The sequence below is a fragment of the Monodelphis domestica genome, chromosome 4 (assembly GCF_027887165.1).
Source record: "Monodelphis domestica isolate mMonDom1 chromosome 4, mMonDom1.pri, whole genome shotgun sequence".
In the NCBI taxonomy this organism is placed as follows: Eukaryota; Metazoa; Chordata; class Mammalia; order Didelphimorphia; family Didelphidae; genus Monodelphis; species Monodelphis domestica.
In genome coordinates, this window is record NC_077230.1 from 16763936 (window position 1) to 16787172 (window position 23237).

Sequence of the window (23237 nt, forward strand, 5' to 3'; positions counted from 1 at the left end):
TCTGTTACTAGACCATTTAAGAGTGCAACTATGTATGCACCAGACATTAAATGATCTGGAGCCCAGGGAAAGAAAAGGAAATAAGCATTTATTAAGCATCTACTATGTATCAGGTACAATGCTAATCACTTTACAATTATTATCTCACTTGACCCTTAAAATAACCCTATGAGCTAGGTGTTATTGTCTTTCCCATTTTACAGAAGAAGAAACTGAGGTAAACAGAGTTTACAGGTGTTCCCCAGTGTCATATGGGGCACACAAATAGAAAGTCTCTAAGGCTGGATTTGTACTCAGGGCTTCCTGGAACCCATCATTCTTTCCATTATGCTAATTACCTGCCATGGAATGTCATATCACCTGCTCATTTTATAAATATACTCTAATCTGTCAGAGTTAACTTGGTACCTTGGGAAGTATCGATGATACTTTATGAGATCTTACTAGATAGACCCTCTAACTTTTCATACCCAAATAAGATTTTAAACCCATATCAATATAAATGGAAGCCTTGTAAATTCTGCCTTGTGACTAGAAATGTACCATGGCACGTTTAAAAGCTTGTTTGTATGGTAGAGAAATTATTTACATGACATTTTCTGAAAACTGATTATTATGAAATCTATGGAAACTCACTGGATGGATTGCAACTCAATTGGTGCACATCCGTGTTTGAGTCCATTTTGGATCACCAAATCAAAGTTTAAAAGATTTCCCTTTTATACTAGACATTGGCACATGGAGTGTTAAACTGTCCATGTTAACTGTAGCCCATATCTTTCTAGGTTTGCGGTGAATTATTGATACATTAACTTTGTTTATAAAACATTAGAATGCATATTTCTTTAATTTCTAATGATTGATATTTGCAACAGAATGTGTTAAATTGGCTTCTTTGGACTAAGTTTCCTATTGTATTATATAAAAAACTGACTGGTTCTATACTATACATAGATATATAGATATCTATATCTATGTATATATATCCTGAGTAGTCTAGAATTGGTGATACTTCTGAGAGGAATTATGGGGGATGGAACCTGTGAATTTGGGGGAGACAGCTCCCCAGAAAAAAATTACCTTAGAAGTCAAAGAAACAGAGCTACAGGGTTGTGTAGAGACCTTCAGGCTGACAAGGACAGGACAAACCAGACTAGTTCTCTTCTACTATCTTAGAGTTTTTCCATCCCACTGATAATCAGAGAAATGCATTGTCCCACTGGAACAAACCTGATCTTTGGCAGCTCCTGAGCCTCCAAGGTTAACACATTCTCCCCAAAGTTATCTGATATCCTTGTTACTTATCCTCCCAAATTAGGAAAGTGACTAAACAGCCTCAACCATTGGCTACTTTTGCCACCTGTATTGTTAGCAGGTATCTCCCTTTGTTCAAGCTATTGCAATCTACCTGGAACCTATCAACCTATCAGTTGATGATTATTAAACTTTTTTCTTCTAGCCTTGCCTCCTGGTTTATTGACCTCTAGCTCCAGGCAAAGAGAACAAGATGGAAGGGATTACAGTCCAGAGGATCTTGAGATCTCTGAGTTGAGGAATTCACAAGAACATGACATAATTGATCTATATCCTGGATAATAACTGCTGGACAGTTCGTATCTTTCCCATGTTGCTGTGGAAGTGATGGCTGCTATATACTGATTTCTGAATCCAATCCATCCAGGATTCTAAAACTGGGAGATACATGCATGGAATTTTTTCCTCTTGGAGATGATTTGGAGATGAATTCAGTCAGATTAAAGTTATTGTATTACAATGGTAAGTTTTAAAAAATGTTATATATTTTAGATCATAAGTTCATTATGTATTAATACTGTATTTAAAAGTTTCTTGCATTATAATTTTGAAAAAAAGATATACAGGAGTCCAGTTCATATTTAGGAAATATACCTAGAGTGATGGATATGTAACATTAAAAGGCTGGTTCCTCTTTGCTCCAAATGCTATAATTAATTATTAGATTAAAGCTATTACACAGTGGAAACATGTATTCAAGGATTTATGCTCTAGTTTATCAACAGTGGATTTAGTTTGGGTAAACAGTATAAGAGACATGGGAAAACTGGAAATCCTGACCTAGAGCATAGTTTGCTTCGTGGCAGCTAGATCTGGCACAGTGAATAAATAAAGGGTTGGGCCTAAATCAGGAAGACTCCTGTTCAAATCTAACCTCACACACTTACAGGCTATGCCTTTCAGCAAAGTCATACTGTCCTCACATGTAAAGTGGGAATAATAGTAGCACCTACATCCCACAGTTATTGCGAGGAAAAAATGAGATCATATTTGTAAAGTTCTTAGCATAGAGACAATATGAATCAGCACCCTTATTATTTGAAAGTCATTTATAATATTATAACTTACAATTCACAGTGTCCTTGCCTAAAGTCCAAGGCTATAATGTTTTTGATACTTAATCAAAGGGAAAACAAAAACTGTTCTGAAGCCTTCATTTCTTTCTTATCAAAGACCTCTGCTGTTTGTAATAGAAGGTTTTCAAGCAGAATGAGGGATCTTTTGGAAAACTAAAGATACTTTGGTTCATGGTGAACAAACATTTATGTCTTTATTTAATTCTGCTTAAAGAGTTAACTGAGTGCACCGTTGATCAGAGGACAAAAGGGACACCTTAGAGAGAAGGGTTATAAAAAGAGCATCCTTTTGATAACTGAAGGAGGCGATCCTTAGTTTTGTCCAAAACTCAGTCCTTGACGGTGATCCTTTGGTTATACCATGAACCTGAGCTTGATTTTCCAGTAAGACTTCATCTTATAGTTCTGCTTAGTGAAAACTCTAAAATTGTTCTTTGTAAACCCTTTAATCTCACAGAATTTTGCAATCTGGTTCTTGAACTATACAAATTTTGAGTAGAATGGCTTGGGTCAGAAAGAATTACAACAAGCTGGGGAAAAACCTCTCTCTCTCTCTCTCTCTCTCTCTCTCTCTCTCTCTCTCTCTCTCTCTCTCTCTCTCTCTCTCTCTCTCTCTCCGTTTCTCCTAATATAATGAATAAATTTATCTCTGATAGATTTATACCAAAAGAGCAAAGTACTGAGTTTTTTCTCACACTACAAGCATCCTTTGCAGACTTCTAGACCCCCATATTGAGGGAGGTGGGGTAAGCACATTTCTTCATGAAGTATTTATTTGCCAAGTGATACCAAAACAAACAAAAGCCTTTACCCCCCAAAGAATACATATGCCAACATTTCTCCTCCCAGCTGTTATCTTCTTATAAAGTGCTTTAAAAGAGTTGTCAAACTTAAAGATATACATTTTTACTTAACAAACAAGAAGTTCCAGATTTGCTGACCTTTTCTATGGTACATGGCTGTCAGTATTGTGCTACCTATTTTTTAAAAAGTGCTTCCTCTTTCCTCTTTAGTATGACAATAATTTTTAAAACATCTCTTCACATCAACTTCATTTCCCAACTTATCTTTCCCCTCTCTCTCAACCTTGTAAACCAACCCTTCTGAAAAGGTCTATTTTTAAAAGCAAGGAAACAAACAGCTAAGCAAAACTAACCAAATTAATGATGAAAAGTAAGATGAAGGGTTCCATTCTCTAGTCACCTGCCTATATAAAGAAGGGAAGGAGGAAGGCACATTATTATATTTCTTCTTGGGAGCTAATTTTGATGATTATATTTGTGGCATTCAGTTTTTATTTTGTTGAGGTTCTTTCCATTAATATTGTTGAAGTTATTATTGCATATTGTTCTCATGGTTTTGCTTACTTCATTTTGCATCCTTTCATTTCTTCCCGGGTCTCCCTGTATTCTTCATATTCATTTCTTAAAGCAAAATAATGTTCTGTCATTTTCATAAGCCACAATCTGATTAGACATTTCACAATTGATAGCTATGTATTTTGTTACTACAAAAAATGCTGCTATAAATATTTTGGTAAATACTCTTGTAGTTTTCCTATCTTCTTTCTTCCTTCCTTTTTTTCTATCATTATCTATGTATTTGGGGAAAGGGAGAGGAATCATCATTTATATAATGCCTACTATGTGCCAGGAACTGTGTTAAGTGCTTTACAAAGATTATCTCATTTGATCCTATCATCTATCATCTATTTATCATCCATCAGTCTGTTATCTATAATCTATTTTTGATAAACTAGGTGCCTAATTAATAAAGCACTGGGTTTGATCCAGGAAAATCTGAGTCCAAATCCAGCCTCAGACAATGGATAGCTGTGTGGCCTTGGGCAAGTCATTTAACTTATGTGTGCCTCAGTTTCCTTTTCTGTAAAGGTATCTTATAGATATATATATATATAGACTTGATTGTCTCTAAGATACCTATAGCTCAATACCTCTGAGCCCAGGGTATATATGGTCTCTGGGTCAAAGGGTATGGAGATTTTATTCACTGTCAGCATAATTCCAAATTGCTTTCCAAAATGCCTGGACCAAGTTCTGCCAACAGTGAAAGAGTATTTCTGACTTCCCATAATACTTCTAACATTCCAAACTTCTGGCATCCTTGTTGATGTGCTAAGTTTGAGATGTAAACCAATTTGTTTGACTTGGTTTTCTTCTATTATTAGTGATTCAAAGTAATCTTTTATATGGTTGTTAATAGGCTACAATTTCTCTTCTGAGAATTGTTCATATCCTTTGACCACTTATCCACTGGGGAATGATTTTTAGTGTGATATATTTGTTAGTTTTCTATGTATTTTGAACATAAAACAAAAGTGATGTTTTAACAATGAGTAAGAAAGCAAGTGCCTTTTAAAAGAAACTGTGAAGAAAATATTTGAAAGTAGATTTTGGGAAATGTTTACATTGTTAAGTGATTTTGTTGCCAAAAACTGATGCATGTGTCACTTAAAAAAGCCTTTATGTCTTTGCATTTTGAAAACTTGAAATCAATTTTCTACCCTTAAAAAAAAAAGCTTCCAAATGGAAATTTCCTGCTGGTTTTACATGTATTTGTTAAAAATTTCTAAGTGCTATGCCTTTGGATTCTTTTGAAAGAATGGCTAATTGACACTGGGGGAATGGAAATTGACTGATCTCTGCACAATTGGTAAGTTCGATTTTAAAAGGAGTATAACTTTAGAACTAAACATATGTAAATGGCAAGTTCCTGCCTAAATTTTTTTGCACCTGATAAGATGACAAGTTAAGAGATAATGAACTTCTCAGGTATACAACTCCCCCTGCTGGACCCAGAATGTTCACAACCTAAATCTAGGTCATTCAGAGACACCCAGATCTCACAATCTATTTAGCACCTGCAGAAAGCTGGAAAAAAGTGTAAGGACACTGACAAAAGCTGAAAATTGAAGAGAGCCATGCTAGGCTCAGAAGAGACATTGATTTATCTATATTGTGAATATGTTGGGAGTCAGAAGAGGAAAAGGACTGGCAAGCAAAGAAGGTATATGTATGTATGTATATATAAATACATAAACTTACTTGAACCCTCAAAACATAACCTGTTTTGAATAAACTTCTAGATTTGCATTAGAATGAATATCTGGCATGATTACAGAAGGGGAAGGGAAGAGAACAAAACACTTATTTAGCACTAATTATTCATCAGGAACTCTGTTAATCACTTTACAAATAGGAAGTTATTTGATCCTCACAACAACCCTGTGAAATAGGAATTTTTATGATCCTCATTTTTGAGATGGAAAAATTGAGGCAGATAGAAGTCAAGTGATTTATCTTAGGTCATAAGACAAATAAACTAGTAAGTGTCTGAGGCTGGATTTGAATTCAGGTCTACCTCATTCCAGTGTGTCAGTAGTCATGTCCACTGTGCTCAGGAAAGAATTGCTTGACCCATACCAGCAATAGATTTATCCATTTATCTGATTGCTTGTCAGGGAGCCAAGGCAGCCTGAAATCAAGAGAATGGCTCTATCCATCAGTTATGTCACATTCAAAAGTGTACTTGGTAGGGCAAATACTTTGTAGCTTTAAATTTGAGGAGAAAATGTATCCCAGCTCATGGCAGAAATATCTATTATTGCTACTTTGTCTCAGTAAATACTCCTTTAGGAAAACTAATTGATGTTAACTGGTTAAGTAGATAATGAGGCACCAACTAATGGGATTGATGGCAGTGATGAGATATTAACTGCCCACGGTATTGATATTGAAGGGAACACATCAGAATGAGGGCTAAAGCCAAAAACACTAGACAAATCCCTCTGCCTCTCCAAGTCACTCCTATAATCCCGAGAGCACTAACTGAGCCCCTGACTTACCAATGTAAGCAGAAATTCAGAGACTTTATCACTCCCTCACAGTGAGTTTCTCAACATTAAAGTACAACTCTATTTTAAAACCTAAGGTCTGACTTGGGGTTAGACAATGTCTATGTGATAAATCAGGCAAATTCTCATATACCAAGCCCATAGGAGAAGCTTCCAAGGGGCAGAATTTTCAGAAATGATGATGGCATTAGGATTAAAAATAGAGTTTGGCAGTCATTCACATTTATATCCATAAAAATGGGCCAGAAGAGTAAAATGAACTTTCGAGTTCGGCTTCAGAGGACACTAAATAAATGCCCACTAGTGCCCACCTTTCCAGATTTAGTAACTGGGCAGCTCATAAAAGATGTCTAGATTAGATGAAGAATCCTGACCATCACATATATAAATAATATGAGGGAATGTGTAAAATCATTTTTTAAAAATTCCAGTCACTCAGTTAATGAGCCTTTATTAAGCATATGCTCCATGTCAGGCACTGGGGATACAAGAAAGACAAAAGACATTTCCTGCTCTCAGGGAGCACAGGGTCAAAAATGGGAGAGACAACATGCAAACAACCACGTACAAACAAGATATAAATAGCATCTGATGCTTTTAAAATCTACTCGGACATTTATCTTGAAAAATGGTCAGGAATTGAGAGATTTTTTAAAAGTGAGAATCTTTCTATATTTTGAGATAATAAAAATGGTATCTGTAGGATGATGGGAGAATAATAGTGCATTGTATAACCCCCCATAAAGCAGGTTTAAGGAAGGACAGGGAAGAGAATCATATAGGATTGCCAGGCACAGATGAGATGTAGTCAGTATTGATCTACATCAATGAGATCCAATACCCTTGTGAGTATATTTTTGAAGAGAAGTAACCAAAAATAATAATAATAATAATAATAATAATAATAATAATAATAAAAAGAATCTAATCCTAATTCAATCCAATTTAATAAACATTAATTAAATAGCTACTAGGTGCAGGACTAGACTAACCAAACCTTCTTGCCTTCATTTTTTCAGTAATAAAACCAAAGAATAAAAATAGCTGACATTTGCATAGCACTTTACAATTTGAAATGTATTTTATATACATTCTCTCATTTGATCCTCACAACAACCCAGCGAGGCGTATAATAAAGTGTTAAGATTCTAATTCTCTGAAGACTGTATCTAAATTTATAATTATTTGTTAAGTAAATTAAAAGAGTGGGTCAGAGGAAGAAAAGGCACCAGCCACATGTGGCCAGCTGTTCCCTTCTCAAGCCATTGTTTGCCCAAGCTCACACTCTTCTCACCACTTTCCCTGAGCTACAGACACACCTTCTTTTATCACGCTTCCAGAGCAAAAGAGCCAGTGCCCCCTTCTAGCCACCTTCCCTCTCCTGGGTTGGGGCCAGAGTCCTACTTCCTTTCCCGGCTTATATCTTTCAGTGACGTCACTTTCCGAGTCCCTCTGATTTGACAGGCTTCGGCTCCACCCAGATCAGAGTCTGGAGGCCAAGAGTCACGTGGGACAAAAGGCAAGTGTCCCCGGGTGCAGGAGAGCCACCAGGCTTCCGGCGTCCTCCCAGAGTGGTCGTTTGTCCCCCTCTTAATTCGATCAAAGAACGGGGTTGAATCAGAAACTCCCCCTTCAAAACTCCTCAGGGTACCAAGGACTAGCGTTAAGTTCTCACCACAGTTAGAGCCTGAGCTCAACTTTACCGCTAAGAAAACAGCTACAAAAGATCAAGGACTAGATTCATGGCAGCCAACTTTTAGGAATCATGAGCCAAGCCATTCACTCTACAAATAAAGAAACTGAGGTCCAAAGGAGGGAAGTTTCCTGGCCAACGTCATACAGGTAGTCATTTTGCAGTCAGAAATTACAGCAACTAACAAGTAATTAATTAAGCAATTCTTAATTAAGTTTGAACTTCTTGAATAGCCACGACCCCAGATTACAATTCAAAGACTGCTCAAATGATATGAAAAGAAAGAAAATGGTAAAACGGATCAGGATATAAGGACCTAATAATAAGAATAGCCAAAATCAAACAGAAGGAAATGGCAAAAGCCTTATTTAGGTTAAAAAGCTGACGTGTTGTCATTTTTGAGATGGGATTTTCCTGTCTAATCAGGCTGGAACTATAATGGCCACTGAGGAATTTGATTCAACTGCTGATTGGCAAAGAAGAGTTCACTTGCTCCATTACCGACCAGACAAGCCCGGTGGTCCCCCTCTCTCTCAATATATTAATGCAACCGACAACTCCTGAGTGCCAGTAATTTGCCCTGCTCAGCTAGGGCTATTTCATAGGGTTTAAACAAACCCACACAGGCAACACACAATACAATACGTCCCCTAAAGTATAAAAAAGAAAAAAAAAACTTTGTCATGAGAAGAGTTCTGTCATGTCTGTCTCTTTTTTTTAATCTGAAATAATAAAACAAATCTGCTCCTCTTTTTTCCTAATTAATATTTGATTTATGATTTTTAGCTGGTAAATTAAAATAATGGTTAAGGATCATGTGATATATTATTTTGAGGAGATATATCTCATTTATACTATCAAGCATTATATTAATTTACTCAAAAATGATTGCATTCTAGAGGATGATTTTTCAAAATATTTTAGTGTAGTTATTTCTAACCCAATAGATATAAAACTATGGTTTGATCCACAAATTCTGAGCATTGCCCATAAAATACACCAGGTTGAGATGATATTAGGGTCACTTTGTTTAGTCAGCCTGCAATTGCATCTGCTTTTAGATCCAATGAAGGGAGTTTTACTGGTAGGACTACTCGGTTATCAACTTTTAATAATCGTAGCCTTGGGCTTGGGATTATATATGAGTCAAATATAAGATTTTCACAGTCGGAATACTCGTAGCTTCACTATCATTGATGGTTGTAACATGGAGGGAAAATGAATGATGAACTTCTACTTTTGTCAATTATCTTGATGCTTGCTTTCCTCTCCTTGGTTAATATTTTTGTCCTGTTGATTATCTGTGAAAATGTGGCTACTCCCAGCAGTTCAATGATCTGGGACAATCCTGAAAGACATAGTGGATAATGCTAGCAATCTCAAGAAAGAACTGTTGGAGCCGTCTTTCACATCAGTGTATTTATGGTTTTATTTTGGGGGTTTGGTTATGTATAGTTTGTTCTTACAAAAATGACCAATATGGAAGTGTTCTGCATGACAGTAAAAATAAAATTTAAAAATATATTTTTTTATCATGTTATCCCACTTCATTTGCTTATGGAGAAAGAGAGCATGAAGGAGGTGCGGAAAGAGAGAGAGAACTCTAAGCCTGGCACCTTATTTATTGTGGCACCTAACTGTCCCTGGGCTGAATGTAGGACAGCTATAAATTGTCCTTGACAAGCACATAGAGGAGAGTAAATCTAAACTCATGTGAGATCCTCCTTAAAGGCTCATTCAATCTTGGAAATATGTCTATACTACAGCCTTTTCATGGGAAATTAATCCATATTAGAACCATGGAAACCTTCTTTTCATTAACCTCTAGAGTTGAAATAGGGTTGTTTGTTTTCAAACCTTTACCTTACATCTTGGAATCAATACTGTGTATTGGTTCCAAAGCAGAAGAGTGGTAAGGGCTAGGCAATGGGGGTCAAGTGACTTGCCCAGGGTCACACAGCTGGGAAGTATCTGAGGCCAGATTTGAACCTAGGACCTCCCATCTCTACACATGGTTCTCAATCCACTGAGCTACACAGCTGCCCCCTAAAATAGGGGTTTTGACAAAATAAGAGAGCAGCTTTTAATAATTTAAGTTTTAATGAGAATATAGTAGAGTTGTAAATATTTCCCCTTTAAGCCAGAGGGAGGAAACAAACTTCTAGCAACTTTTAACAATTAGCAATTTCGTTTAATTAAAATAGAGATAGTAAAAGAATAGAGTAAAATGAATATAGTAAAGGAGAGCAAGATAGAAAAGAGGAAAGAGATTACTAATCTTATACCCTATAAATATATATATATATATATATACACATACACATACATATATATATATACCTACACACACACACACACACACATATATATATATATATATATATATATATATAATTCCTAATGCTACCTAAAATTTCTAATAACTACTTCTGTCTTCTGAGGACAATTTCTTCTGCCTGGCACAACCCAGGCCTAATCTAACCTACACTATCTAGAAATGATTCACTAACTGCCTAACTAAAATAATGGATAGCCACCACTCACTCACTCCTTCAATCTGTTTTCTATAGTCGCCCAACTTCAGTAGCCAACTGAAAGCAGATCCTTGCCTCAGAGGCAGATCTCCTGCTCTCTAGAGATCCCAGAAGCAAAAAATACCCTTAAAGGCTAACACCAAAAGCCCCCCTCAGTAAGCTCAGGCCCGCCTTTATATTTCAGCAACTAAACCCCAACCCACACTACCAGCACTCAACCCCCAATGACCAACTCAAGCCCAGCAACCAGCTTCCCCACAATGGCCAGCCCTAACTGTCACCAACTGGCTCCCCACCTGTCAGCAACTGATAGCCTGCAACTGACGCTGGCTCAGCAGAGGGGCTTCCTAGTTCCTACTTCCTCTCACTGTGGGCTGGTTAATTCCTACACATCTCTATGGTGGGAGCACCTCCAGGTCCCCTGTTAAATTAAAGAAATTTAAAAATTCCTTTTTACACATGCATGCCTGATTATTTTTCCATAAACATACTTAACTTTCATACATCTTTTTAGAAAATGAATAAACATTCATATCTACCACAATGCTACTTAGTCCAGAAACCAAACTCTGGAGGACTTAAACCTTTCATTCATGGAACTCCAGCACTATCCATTGCATCCATAGCCTGAGCTTCTGTCATCCTTCACTTTGCTCCCAGACTTTGCCTCAGGAATTGCCATGCAGACACCTGGTTGTGTGTTTGTTTCTCTTTCCTCTTCCCTCTCCCACTTTCCAATTCAGAAACCCTAATCAAACCAACTCTGTCATTCACTCCTGGAATGGGTGCATCAATCTACTTATCCCTTGGCCCCACTCACCATCCCCACCACTTTGAAGACCAAAATATAACTAACTCCTGGCTGGTCTTTCCCTATATGTGTTGTCTTCCCCATCAGAATGGAACTTCCTTGAGCACAAGGAACCATCTTTGCTTTTTTATTTGTATCTTCAGAACTGAAATACTTGACACACAATCAAAATACTAATAGGCACTTAATAAATAATGTTTCATTCATTCATGCACTATTGGTGAGCTGTGAAGTTATTTAACCATTCTGAAATTCAATAAAAGTGACTAAGTTGTTCATATTCAGACCTATCAATCCCACTACTGGGTCTATACACCAAAACAGCAAAAGATAAAAACAAAAGGTCCAAAACATAATAAAATGTTCATAAAATTACTCTTTATGGCAATAAAAACTTGGATGCCTATGAACTGAATAGTGACTAATAAAAAGCACGATATATAACATGGAATATTATTTTGATGTAAGAAATCATGACTATGACAGAATTTAGAGAAACATGGAAAGATTCATGTGAAATGACAGATTAAAATAAGTAGAACCAAGAATGTAAACAAAAAGATCATTAAAATAAATGTGAAAACTTAGTAATGGAAAAACTGATTAAGAGCACAGAAAAGAGAAACATACCTCTTCCCTCATGGCAGAGAAATACATATGGGGAAATGGATTCTAAGGCAGAATATTGTGTGCCTTGTGAGACACCATCTCTGTAGCTGATGTTTTTAGTTAAATGCTTTCCTATCTTCTATTTTCCCTCCCACAAGGGAGGCTTCTATTGGAGGAAGGTTGGTGGGAAATGATTGTGATGTAAAGACAAAAGGGACCAATAAAATATTTTTGTTATTACAAATAAGTCTCACCCCTCTACCCACCCCAAACTCAAAAACAGGCTCAAGGAGAAAGTTCTCAACTGGAAGAAGAGAAAAGGATCAAACAGCTGTTTCCCCGAGCTAAATCATTTTATCTAATCTTTACTTGCCATTCAGCCTACATGGGGACTTAGAGTATGTGATAACTTTTAAATGATCATAATAGCAAAATCAATGTCCATCGATGTACCATCTTTAGCACCTTTCTGAATGTGTCTGTTGCTGTTCTGTAGTTATTAGGAAGCTCACAGCTAAGGAAAGCTTATCTATTTGCTATAAAGTCTACAAGTAAATCTCAACAATAACTCTCTCCAGAAGCACTTCTTAGATGCATGGAGTTGGTTCTCATGATTCCTTGGATTACATAATAAAGTCCAGAGCTATGTTCAAAGAATATTGGCAATCTTTGCTCCTCTCCCTTCTCCAGTTCTGCCAAGAGAACATCAGTGACTCCAACATAATTTTGTCACAAAAAATAAGCCAAAACATCTCTGTGGGTTGAAGAAAGTTGCAAAGTATGAGTTCAGTCATCATTCCTAACATTAACAATATCTTTTTTAGTAGTGAATAAAACTTTTAATATGTTACTTATTGTATTTTTAATTACAAACCCAAACTCTCTCTCTCTCTCTCTCTCTCTCTCTCTCTCTCTCTCTCTCTCTCTCTCTCTCTCTCTCTCTCTCTCTCTCTCTCTTTCTCTCTCTCTCTCTGTCTCTCTCTCTCTCTCTCTCTCTCTCTCTCTCTCTCTCTTTCTCTCTCTCTCTCTGTCTCTCTCTCTCTCTCTCTCTCTCTCTCTCTCTCTCTCTCTTTCTCTCTCTCTCTCTGTCTCTCTCTCTCTCTGTCTCTCTCTCTCTCTCTCTCTCTCTCTCTCTCTCTCTCTCTCTCTCTCTCTCTCTCTCTCTCTCTCCTTCCATAAACAAATGAAGTGGGATGATGTAATGAAAATATTAACTCAGGAGAAAAAAGCAAGGATCAAAATAGTTGACAAAAGTAGAAGTTCATCTTTAATTTATCCAACATGTTGTGGAGAAGGAAAAAGGAAGTACAAATCTGTTTCATTGCTTTCAGATTTTTTTAAAGAGTCAGAAATGACAAAAACGTCTTGTAATATCAAAGTTTTTCTTTCTTTTTTGTACTTTAGGGGATGTATATATATAATATGTGTATGTGTGTTGTAGGTTATGTATAAATGCCTGTGGGTTTGTCTACATGCAGTTTACAAAGAGGCTTGAATGTTGGATTCTTGCTTACCCTTCTGCAAGGGAGACTGATTCCTGTCAGGAGGATAGTAAGAGATTGAGACCAAAACGCTCAGTAACGGAAGTAGAGAGATGATAGTTGGGTAGAATTTTATCCTAACATATAGCCTAAGGGCAACAGAAGTTTATGTTCAAACCATTCTCCTGGATGCTCTGCCTTTAAAAGGAAAGAGCTGATCTCAAGCTATATCCAAAGGTATGGCTCTCTTCCCACCAAATGTGATTTAGAAATGTCTATTACAAAAATGGAACAATAGACACTCACTTATCCGAACAAATAGCAAAAAGAAATCCAAAAAGGCACGTATATCAGAATATGCCAAACCATGCACTGAGTGAAAGACTTCCAGACTCAGCCAATAGAGCCCCCATATCCTCCAAGGGGAAATTTTCTGGAGTCTCTCATTTGGCCATCTCAATTCACTGGCTCCTCTTCATGTTAGCTTCCTCCCAAAGTCTTTCTCTCCCTTAAGAAAGACTAAAACAGTTGGCGACCTTTTTCAAAGACTTCCCACCACCAAGCTCTCTTGTTTGCAAAAATCCAAGATTCAACCAAGTAAATTATGTTACCACAATTGCTAGAACCAGAAAACTCTTGGGTAAATTCAAAGGAAGATAGGCTTGGATGTCAGGAGAGTCTGTTATCTAATCCTACTTCAGATATCTATTAGCAACTGTAACAATTAAATTAGTTTCTCTACTAAAAGTATTATTTTTATGAGGTTTATTAAAGATGATTCGAAATCAAGGATAAAGAAATACAAAATAAGAAAAGCATGTGCCTAGGGCTGATTAGCCCATTCACATTCACTTACTACATCTTGCATGTCTTAGAGAGATGCATGTGCTTAGAAGCGGAAGAAGAGATAGCTTGGGAGGCAGAGAGCCCGTTAAATACTAAATTGTGTTCTCGCACTCAGGTGAAGACTCAGGTGAGATTATAGGGAATTCTGGTAAGTACCAAGGACTTCTGGGGATTGAAGTCCAGGGTTCAAATCTCCATTTTACACTACATGAAGCTGGATGATCCATTTTATGTCTCTGAGCCTCAGTTTCTTCATCAGTAGAATTGGTGGTAAAGATTAAATGAGGAAGTATATGTAAAACACTTTGTAAACTTTAAAATGCTATATATTATATTATGTTAATTATAGTTATATATATGTATAATATAATATAATATATATAAAATATATATATATAAATAAAAAAATATATATAACTATAATTATAGTAATAGTCTCATCTAAAAAGTGGTCTCACAGCTTGAACCCTGACAACAGACAATGAATGTTACACTAAGGTTCTGAAGTGACCTCTTTAAACTGTCCACTAAAGCTAGGTACAGCAGAAGACCCTCCTAAACAGATTTGTCTCCTTACAAGCAAGTTTCTTGCCATTCCCAACTGCTATTATTACCATACGGAAATAGGTGAGGGTTTTGTGATGAGTTGAATGTTTTGTTGTTATTCAATTGTGTCCAATTCTTTGTTATCCTATTTATTGTTTTCTGGGCAAAGATACTGGAGTCATTTGCCATTTCCTTCTCCAGCTCAATTTACAGATGAGGAAACTGAGGAAGACAGGGTTAAGTGACTTGTCCAAGGTCACACAGATAGGAAGCATCTGCAGCTAGATTCTCACTCAGGAAGGGGATTCTTCTTGACTCCAGGCCTAGCAAGTGCACCACCTAACTATCCTTAGTTTGAATGTAGGACAGTTATAAATTGGCCTAGGAACCACACACTCAAGCAATAAATCAAAACTCTTGTGAGCTTGAGATCCTCCTTAGAGGCTAGCTCTGTCTCAAGAATGTGTCTACAGTGACAGACTTTTCATGTGGATGGTTCGGGAAGAACTTCATTTCTAAAGCATTTAGCCCAATGCCTGGCACATAGTCGACACTCCATAAATACTTGTTCTTTTCTCCCCTACCTACCCTTCTCCTCTTCTTCTAGAGGAAGATATAGAGGCTCATAGGGAATTTTTTTCAGAAGAAAAGGACTTCATAAAAATATCTTACCATTTGAAAAGAGATTCCTCTATCCTTTCCCTCCTTTGCTCAGGGTGCCATTAGTGCAAATAACACTGCAAAGAAGTTCCTTTTTTTTTTTAATTTAAGAACTTTTTTGTTTGTTACATTAAGACTCCCAGTTATCTCCCTCCTCATTAGAGAAGGCTATCCTTTGGCAAAAAGATATGTGTATATATAAACTAGGTCTACCTTGTTTCTATTTATCACATCTTTGTCTGGAGGTGAGTCATTCTTTTTATTGTTTGTTCATTTATTGACTTTTTTCTTATTACGTGTAGAAACTACTTTTTACAGTTTTTTTTCTGACATTTTGCAATTCAGATTCCCTCCTTCCCTCCTCCATCCCTAGGTGGGAAATAGTCTGATATGGGTTATACCAGTGCTTTTATGCAATATATTTCTATATTGCCTATGTTCTAAAAGACATATATACCACACATTGAAAAAAAAACCCATGAAGAAAATAAAGTGACAGATAGTGTATTTTCATCTATAATCAGATTCCAACAATTCCTTCTTTGACTTAGAACAGCATTTTTCTAATGAGTCCCCTGGGCTTACCTTGGGATCTTTTGTTTATAATAGTTAATTCTCAGACAATATTTCTGTTATTATACATATTGTTCTCCTGATTCCGTTCACTTCCCTTTTGTATCAGTTCATATAAATACAAGTCATTCTTCAAACACTGTTTCTGTTCTCTGCTCATTTCATACTTCACAATTTCAAGTTTTCCCCAAATCAACCTCCTTATCATTTATTAGTGCGCAGTAGTATTCCTTTTTAACTTTCATTGGCTTAGATATGAGGAACTCCATCCTCAATGGCCACTCTTTGACCCTCCCACTCTAGTGAGCAGGACAAAGATCCACAATTAGTCTTTTCAAATGGAGGATGGGAACTTGTATGGTCACACTATGCATCCAAAGGAGTTCTAACACTTTCCTTTATATCCAGTCTCAGAAGATCTGCTCAGGAAGAGCAGAAGCAGAAAGAGAAGTTAAAGCCCTTCATCTTTGAAGAGCCCATTTCTTTGATATGGTGCGAATTCCTCCACCCCTGCTATACTCTTTACCCCTTTAGCACCATCTTAAGGAAGATGCCTTAGTTTCCAGTCTGTTCATAATAACCATTTCTATTCTATTTTTATTTACCTAGATAGGTATATTTTTTATATTTGCGTATAATATTATTTATTAGAAATGTATACTAGAGCTATGATTTCATTGGTATAAGTAACTCTTGGTTGAGGAAATTCTTACTACCAATGAAAATTGTGGAACAATCTTGATATTCTATAGCTAGAGATATGAACATGTAAAACTATTCAAGAAATACATCCATGTAGGACCTATGGCTTGTGAGTCCCCACCAATGTGTCATGAAGAGGACTCAACTAATTTTAAGCAAAAGCTTTTAACAAAATAACATATTAGGAAGGTTTGCAATGGAATATTTCTTGCTTTTCTGTACAAATATACATAAAACCACTGGGAAAAGTGAACAACCATAGTTGTCACCCTTAAGGAGGCTCCCATGTAAGAAATTAATATTGAGGGGCAACTCATATCTCAGAAAGTGGCACAGAATCACAGGAATGCACTCATATCACCTCCTCGATGCTGGCCATGGTGGTCTCAGCAGTGCCTGTTCCTATCTCTGCCTTCCTGGTCTTCAGTTAGATGGAATATATTAATAATGATTTGGAGCACTTTTTTTCATATGGTATCTCTTAACCATTTTTCAACTGGAGGATATCTGTGGTTCTTATAATAATTCCCTGTGTGTCTCAGATATGACTTTTATTCAGAGAAACTTTCTGCCAAGATTTTTTCTATTTCTGTTCTAATTTTATGTGCATTGATTTATTTATGCAGAAGCCTATGATTTTATGTAATAAAAATTGCCCATTTTATCTTCTATATTATTATCTATCCTTTTATATGCTTAACAGTTCTTCCCCTATGGTAAAAAATTGGAAAACAAGGGGATGTCCCTCGATTGGGGAATGGCTGAACAAATTGTGGTATCTCTTGGTGATGGAATATTATTGTGCTCAAAAAGAATGGAGGAACTCCATGTGAACTGGAAAGACCTCCAGAACCAGGAGAACATTATACACAGAGACGGATACATTGTGGTACAATTGAATGTAATGGACTTTTTTACCAGTAGTAATGCAATGACCCAGGACAATCCAGAGTAACTTAGGAGAAAGAACATCATCCACATCCAGAGAAAGAACTGTGGGAGTAGAAATGCATTAGAAAAATATATGATCGACCACATAGTACGATAGGGATATGCTTAGGGTTTTGATGTTAAAAGATCGCTCTACTGCAAATATGAATAACATGGAAATGGGTTTTGAACAATGATACTTGTATAACCCAGTGGAAATGCTTGTTGACTTTGGAGGGGAGGAGTAAGGGGCAGTGGAGGATCATGAATCATGTAAACATGGAAAAATATTCTAAATTTTAAAAAAATTTTTTTAAAGAAATGGAAGAGAATTCTTTCCCTATTCCTAGTTACAAAAGGAATCTCCAACCCTGATCATTTGCTTCTGATTTGAGCTTTTACATCTAAATATTCATTTGTGGTTTATTGTGGCATATAGTATAAATATTAGTCAAAACTGAACTCATTATCTTTTTTTCCTTTCTCCCTCCTAATTTCCCTATTAGAAAGAATTTTCTTTTTGTAGAGAGCAACATCATCCTCCCAGTCTCTCATGCTTACAACCTTGGTGTCATTCTCAATTCCTCACTATCATATCCAATCTATTGCCATGGACTGTCAAATTCCACTTGGCAACCTCTCTAGAATATTTCCTTCTCTCCTCTAATACGGCCACCACCCTGGGGCAGGTTTTTATCACCTCATCCTTGGCTGGTTGAATTAGTCTACTAGTGTTAGTCTGCCTGTCTCAAGTCTCTCCCCTTTCCAGTCCATCCTTCTTCAGTCACCAAAGCAATTTCCATAAGTACAGGTGCCACCATTCCAACTCTCCTTCCTACTCTGCCTATGATAAAGGATGATCCTGAACGTTTGTCTCCTGGTGACTTATACACGATACCTGGGGAGGTCAGCAAACCAGCTGGCTCTTCCTAGGATAGATTCTCCATCAGTGAGGGACAGGTTCAGAGCAGGTAACTTTCATGGACTGGTTTTCATGTTTCCAATTTTTCTCTCTCTGGTATCTTGTCAGAAAGGAAAGGTATTTATCTCAAAGGCTTTCTTCAATGGAACTAGGTGAGAGAACGATGTTTTACCAAAGAAATTGGTGGGGGTATCAGACATCAGTCTGCTCAGAAACATCTTCCAAAAAGAGCACCTTATTCATTGAAATAGCAGAAAAATTAAAATGAAAGTGTTTTTCCTCCATAGAGAGGAAAGAACAAAACCCAACTGGAACTATAGACATTAGCTCAGGGACTCATGGCAAGCTCCATTTCCATGGAAACAGAAGACAGAAAAAGAAAAAAGAAAAGGGTTTTTTTTCAAGTAATAGAGTGTTTTGTGTTGTGTGTTTTTAAAAAATAAAATCATCAAGCCCTACTCCATTCTCGCAGCCCTGACCCTCATGCTTCTACAGTTCATTGAAGCCAATAGGCAGCTGCCGAGTGACAAGAGGCCCCGGTACCCCTGCCAAGATCTGCTGCCCATGTAAACCAGCTGGAGTCATAAGGAGACAAGTTCATAATATATACCTCAGAGGTGGTGGAGGAGCTTTAAAATTTTTTTAAAGATAAAGGGCAAGGAGGGTACAGAAAAGATTCTATTCTAAAACTCCAGCTGCTTTTTCAACATCCTTTAAACTACCCCCCAAAAAATCATTATGATGTGTTTTAGAATATACCTTGTTAAAACTAGGATTTTAAAATGGAGCCAGTGCTGTACATAAAGTCAAAGTAGACACCCTCTTCCCAAGGCACTTTTGATGGTAGAGGGCAAGTACCATAGCAGTTGTTTTTTTTTTCTTTTTTGAAAATTTTTTCTTGATCTCTAAAAAAAAAAACCATTACCTTCATTTCCCAATTTATCCCTTAACCTGTTCCAACCCTTATAACAAAATAAAATGAAGAGAGCAAAACTCAATTTAGCAGAATTAACTAACATATTGTTCAATGTATATTCTATAGTCCACTTTCTCAGTCTTCCTTCTCTGCAAAAAAGGAAAAAGGTACATTCTGATTTCATTCTTATGCTTCTATTTGGAGCCAAGCTTCATCAAATCCCAAAATGTTCAGTTGCTATTGGTATTATGGTTCTTGCTGTTTTGTTTGTTGTAGACTTTGAAGATAAAGTTGTCCTGGTTCTGCTTACTTTTACTTTGCATTAGTTAATGGAAGTCTTCCCATGATTTGTGATTCTCTGTATTCATTGTTTCTTATGGGAGTAATATTCCATTACATTCATGAATCACAATTTGTTTAGACATTCTTTACTAGATGAGCATCAACTTTTCCAGTTCTTTCCTTCTAGAAAAAAATGTTCTAACTATTCTTATTTATATGGTACCTTTCTAGATATTTTTTTACTTCATTGAGTTATATGACTAGTAGTAGGGTCTCTGGATTAAAAGGGGGTGTATATGTTGGTACAATAATTCTAGATACTAGTTTGGGGATTATGCTTAGAAATAGTGTTATATCTTGAATGTCTCTCATGCTGATTTCTAGTATGCTAAACCAATAACCACTTTCAGTCCAATTACCATCATTGTACCAGAGAACTATCTTCAACTGCTTCAAGATTTGGCACCCAGACTAAAGAGCATCTATATGAGGGCCATCTCAGAGCAGTACCTTATGTCCTATGTCTGCTTTTTAGTATGCTTAATATTCCTTTCTCTCTTTCTCTCTTTCTTCCTTCCTTCTTTTCTTTCTTATTCTTTCTTTCTTTCCTTCTTTCTTTCTCTCTCTCCCTCTCTCTCTCCCTCCCTCCCTTTCCTCCCTCTTTTCTTTCTTTCTTTCTTTCTTTCTTTCTTTCTTTCTTTCTTTCTTTCTTTCTTTCTTTCTTTCTTTCTTTCTTTCTTTCTTTCTTTCTTTCTTTCTTCCTTTCTCTCTTTCTTTTTCTCTTTCTTCCTTTCTTTTTCTCTTTCTTTCTTCCTTTCTTTCTTCCTTCCTTTATTTCTTTCTCTCTTTCTTTCTTCCTTTCTTTCTTCCTTCCTTCCTTCCTTTCTTTATTTCTTTCTCTCTTTCTTTCTTGCTCTTTTGCTCTCTCTTTCTCTCTCTCTTCTCTGCCTCTCCCCACTTCCTCCCCTCCCTCTTTCCAATAGTGCCTACATGCCCATATCCCTTTAGAATGAGAGAAAAAAGGAGAAATGAAAAAAATGATGTGAAAAGAGTTAAAGATAAGAAATTAAATAGCATTCCCTTTCTCCCCAAAGTCAACTTTTTCTAAATTACCATGACTCACAGTTGTCATAACTAACTATGTCACTAAGGCAACCTGACTCCATAGGCAAAGAAAGTGGGGGGAGAGAAATCACAAGGTCCCAACATTTGAAGGTTATGGGTTTGGCAGGGGAATTTTTTAAATTTATGCCAAATATTTTACAACAAAACTACTTCATTAAAAATAAAAAGAGGGGGCAGCTGGGTAGCTCAGTGGATTGAGAGCTAGCCCTAGAGACAGGAGGTCCTGGCCTCAGACACTTGCCAGCTGTGTGACCCTGGGCAAGTCACTTGACCCCCATTGCCTAGCCCTTACCACTCTTCTGCCTTGGAGCCAATACACAGTATTGACTCCAAGACGAAAGGTAAGGGTTTTAAAAAAAATAAAATAAAATAAAATAAAAATAAAAAAATAAAAAGAGCCCTTTGCCCACCTCCTCTGCCTAAAGATATCTACTACCACCAATCCTGCCTTTCCGTGTGACACTTGTAAGAGGATTAACAATATTACCCATGCCCCAGTTGTAACAAGTAATTAAGGCTTCAAAGATAGTTCAGCATAAAATGCCCCAAGGTAAATTTTACCTCCATCTATTTGGTCCTGCCTTTGTTCATACTGGGCACACTCTCACAAAAAGAACTTAATTCGTCTGGCTATCCCAACCAGAATAGGTTCTCTATAAACTCAATGAGTCTACATTCCTCAAACTATATCTCACAAGTTTCCACCTTGTCTCTTGTCAACTAAAGGACAATTAGTTCAAAGCAGAAGTTTTTCTTGAAATGACTTAAGATGTGTAGCAATAAACCATCTCCCCCCCAAAAGCTGGGGACCACTCAAGCACAAAGATATAGAGTATCAGTGAAGAAGAGCGGTCACTCATAGAGGTCTCTGGGGGGGGGAGGGGGAGGAGACATGCATTAAGGAATATCTGTGGTCAGACATATGCAAAGGGGAGCAACTCACTGTCCTGATGCTTTGAGTTCTCATGCTGCTCCCAACCAAGAGTTTCCATTGGTCTTGCCATATGTTCATCCTATGGATGCTATTTGACTATTGTTGCCACCAGCTCTAGCTTTGGCTTCAGTAAATGTCCTGACCTAGAGTACTGTTATACACTTTCCTTAAGAACTTTAGAGCAGCAACAGCCCCAAGTGGGATCCCAGCTCCAAGATCCAACTCTCTCAACTCTTCTAACCCACTAGACTACTTTATAGCTTGACTCTTAATCAAGGTAGGTTTCTTTGCTTTTGTGGTATTGTTGTTCAGTTGTTTCAGTCATTTCATTCATTCAATCGTATAATTTTTATTTGAAATTTGCACTTAATACAATATCAATCCATATGTTCTGTAGTCAGTTGGTAATAATTGAATCAGCATTAACAAAATATACAGATCACACTCTATTCTCACAGTATACAAGGGTATCCTCAGAAATACCTGGACCAAAGTCTCCTATAGAATAATAGGAGATTTATTTAATTCAAAGATTTTATTTTTCTAATTACATATAATGACAATTTTCAACATATGTTTTCCAAAATGATAAGATCCAAATTGTCTCCCTCGCTCCATCCCCCCCTTTAGGAGATGGCAATAATTTTATATAGATTATATATGTATGATCACACATAACATAGTTCCATATTAGTCATTGTTGTAAGAAAATACTTATATAAAACCAAAACCCCAAAATAAAACTGTAAATAAACTAGTACGTGCTTCAGGTCAAATTTGAACTCAGGTCTTCCTGACTCCATGCCTCCATGGGGGCAGTGAGGTGACTTAGTGGTTTGAAAGCTAAATGTAGAGATGGGAGATCCTTGGTTCTAATCTGGCCTTAGGCACTTCCTAGCTGTGTGACCAGCCACTTAACACCCATTGCCTATCCCTTACATTTCTCAGCAGTGGAACCAATACATAATATCGATTCTAAGACGGAAGGTGTGAGTTTGTTTTTTTAAAGTGCACAAAACTGCCTTGACTCTCCTATTTTCACACAAAGACCAAGCAGCCTTGAAAGCTGCTGTTATTGTTGTTCAGCCGTTTTAGTCATGTCCAGCTCCTCGTGACTTCATTTGGCTTTTTCTTGGCAAAGATGCTGGAGTAATTGGCCATTGCCTTCTCCAGTTAATTTTACAAATTGAGAAAACTGAGGCTGACAGGATTAAGTGACTCACCAAGGGTCACATAGCAAGTAAGTTTCTGAGGCAGATTTGAACTTGGGAAGGTGGGTCTTCCTGATTCTATGCCTGCTGCTGCACCACCTAAGCTGCCCCACGAAAGCCTATACTGGCCCCAAATGGTTGTCTAATGGTAGAACTTTTAAATCCACAAGTGAATCTTGGGGCATAGGCAAGCCCTCA

General features: G+C 37.0%; 1 protein-coding gene across 1 annotated transcript in view; it reads left to right on the forward strand.

Moving 5' to 3' along the window:
- The first annotated feature begins 1482 nt into the window (after positions 1-1482).
- DIPK2B (divergent protein kinase domain 2B) overlaps positions 1483-23237 on the forward strand; it is a 96036-nt gene continuing 74281 nt past the window's right edge. The window contains exon 1 of the mRNA XM_007493300.3: positions 1483-1776. Coding sequence (XP_007493362.2) covers positions 1707-1776 — 70 coding nt within the window. The 5' untranslated portion in view covers positions 1483-1706. The remainder of the gene's footprint in view (positions 1777-23237) is intronic.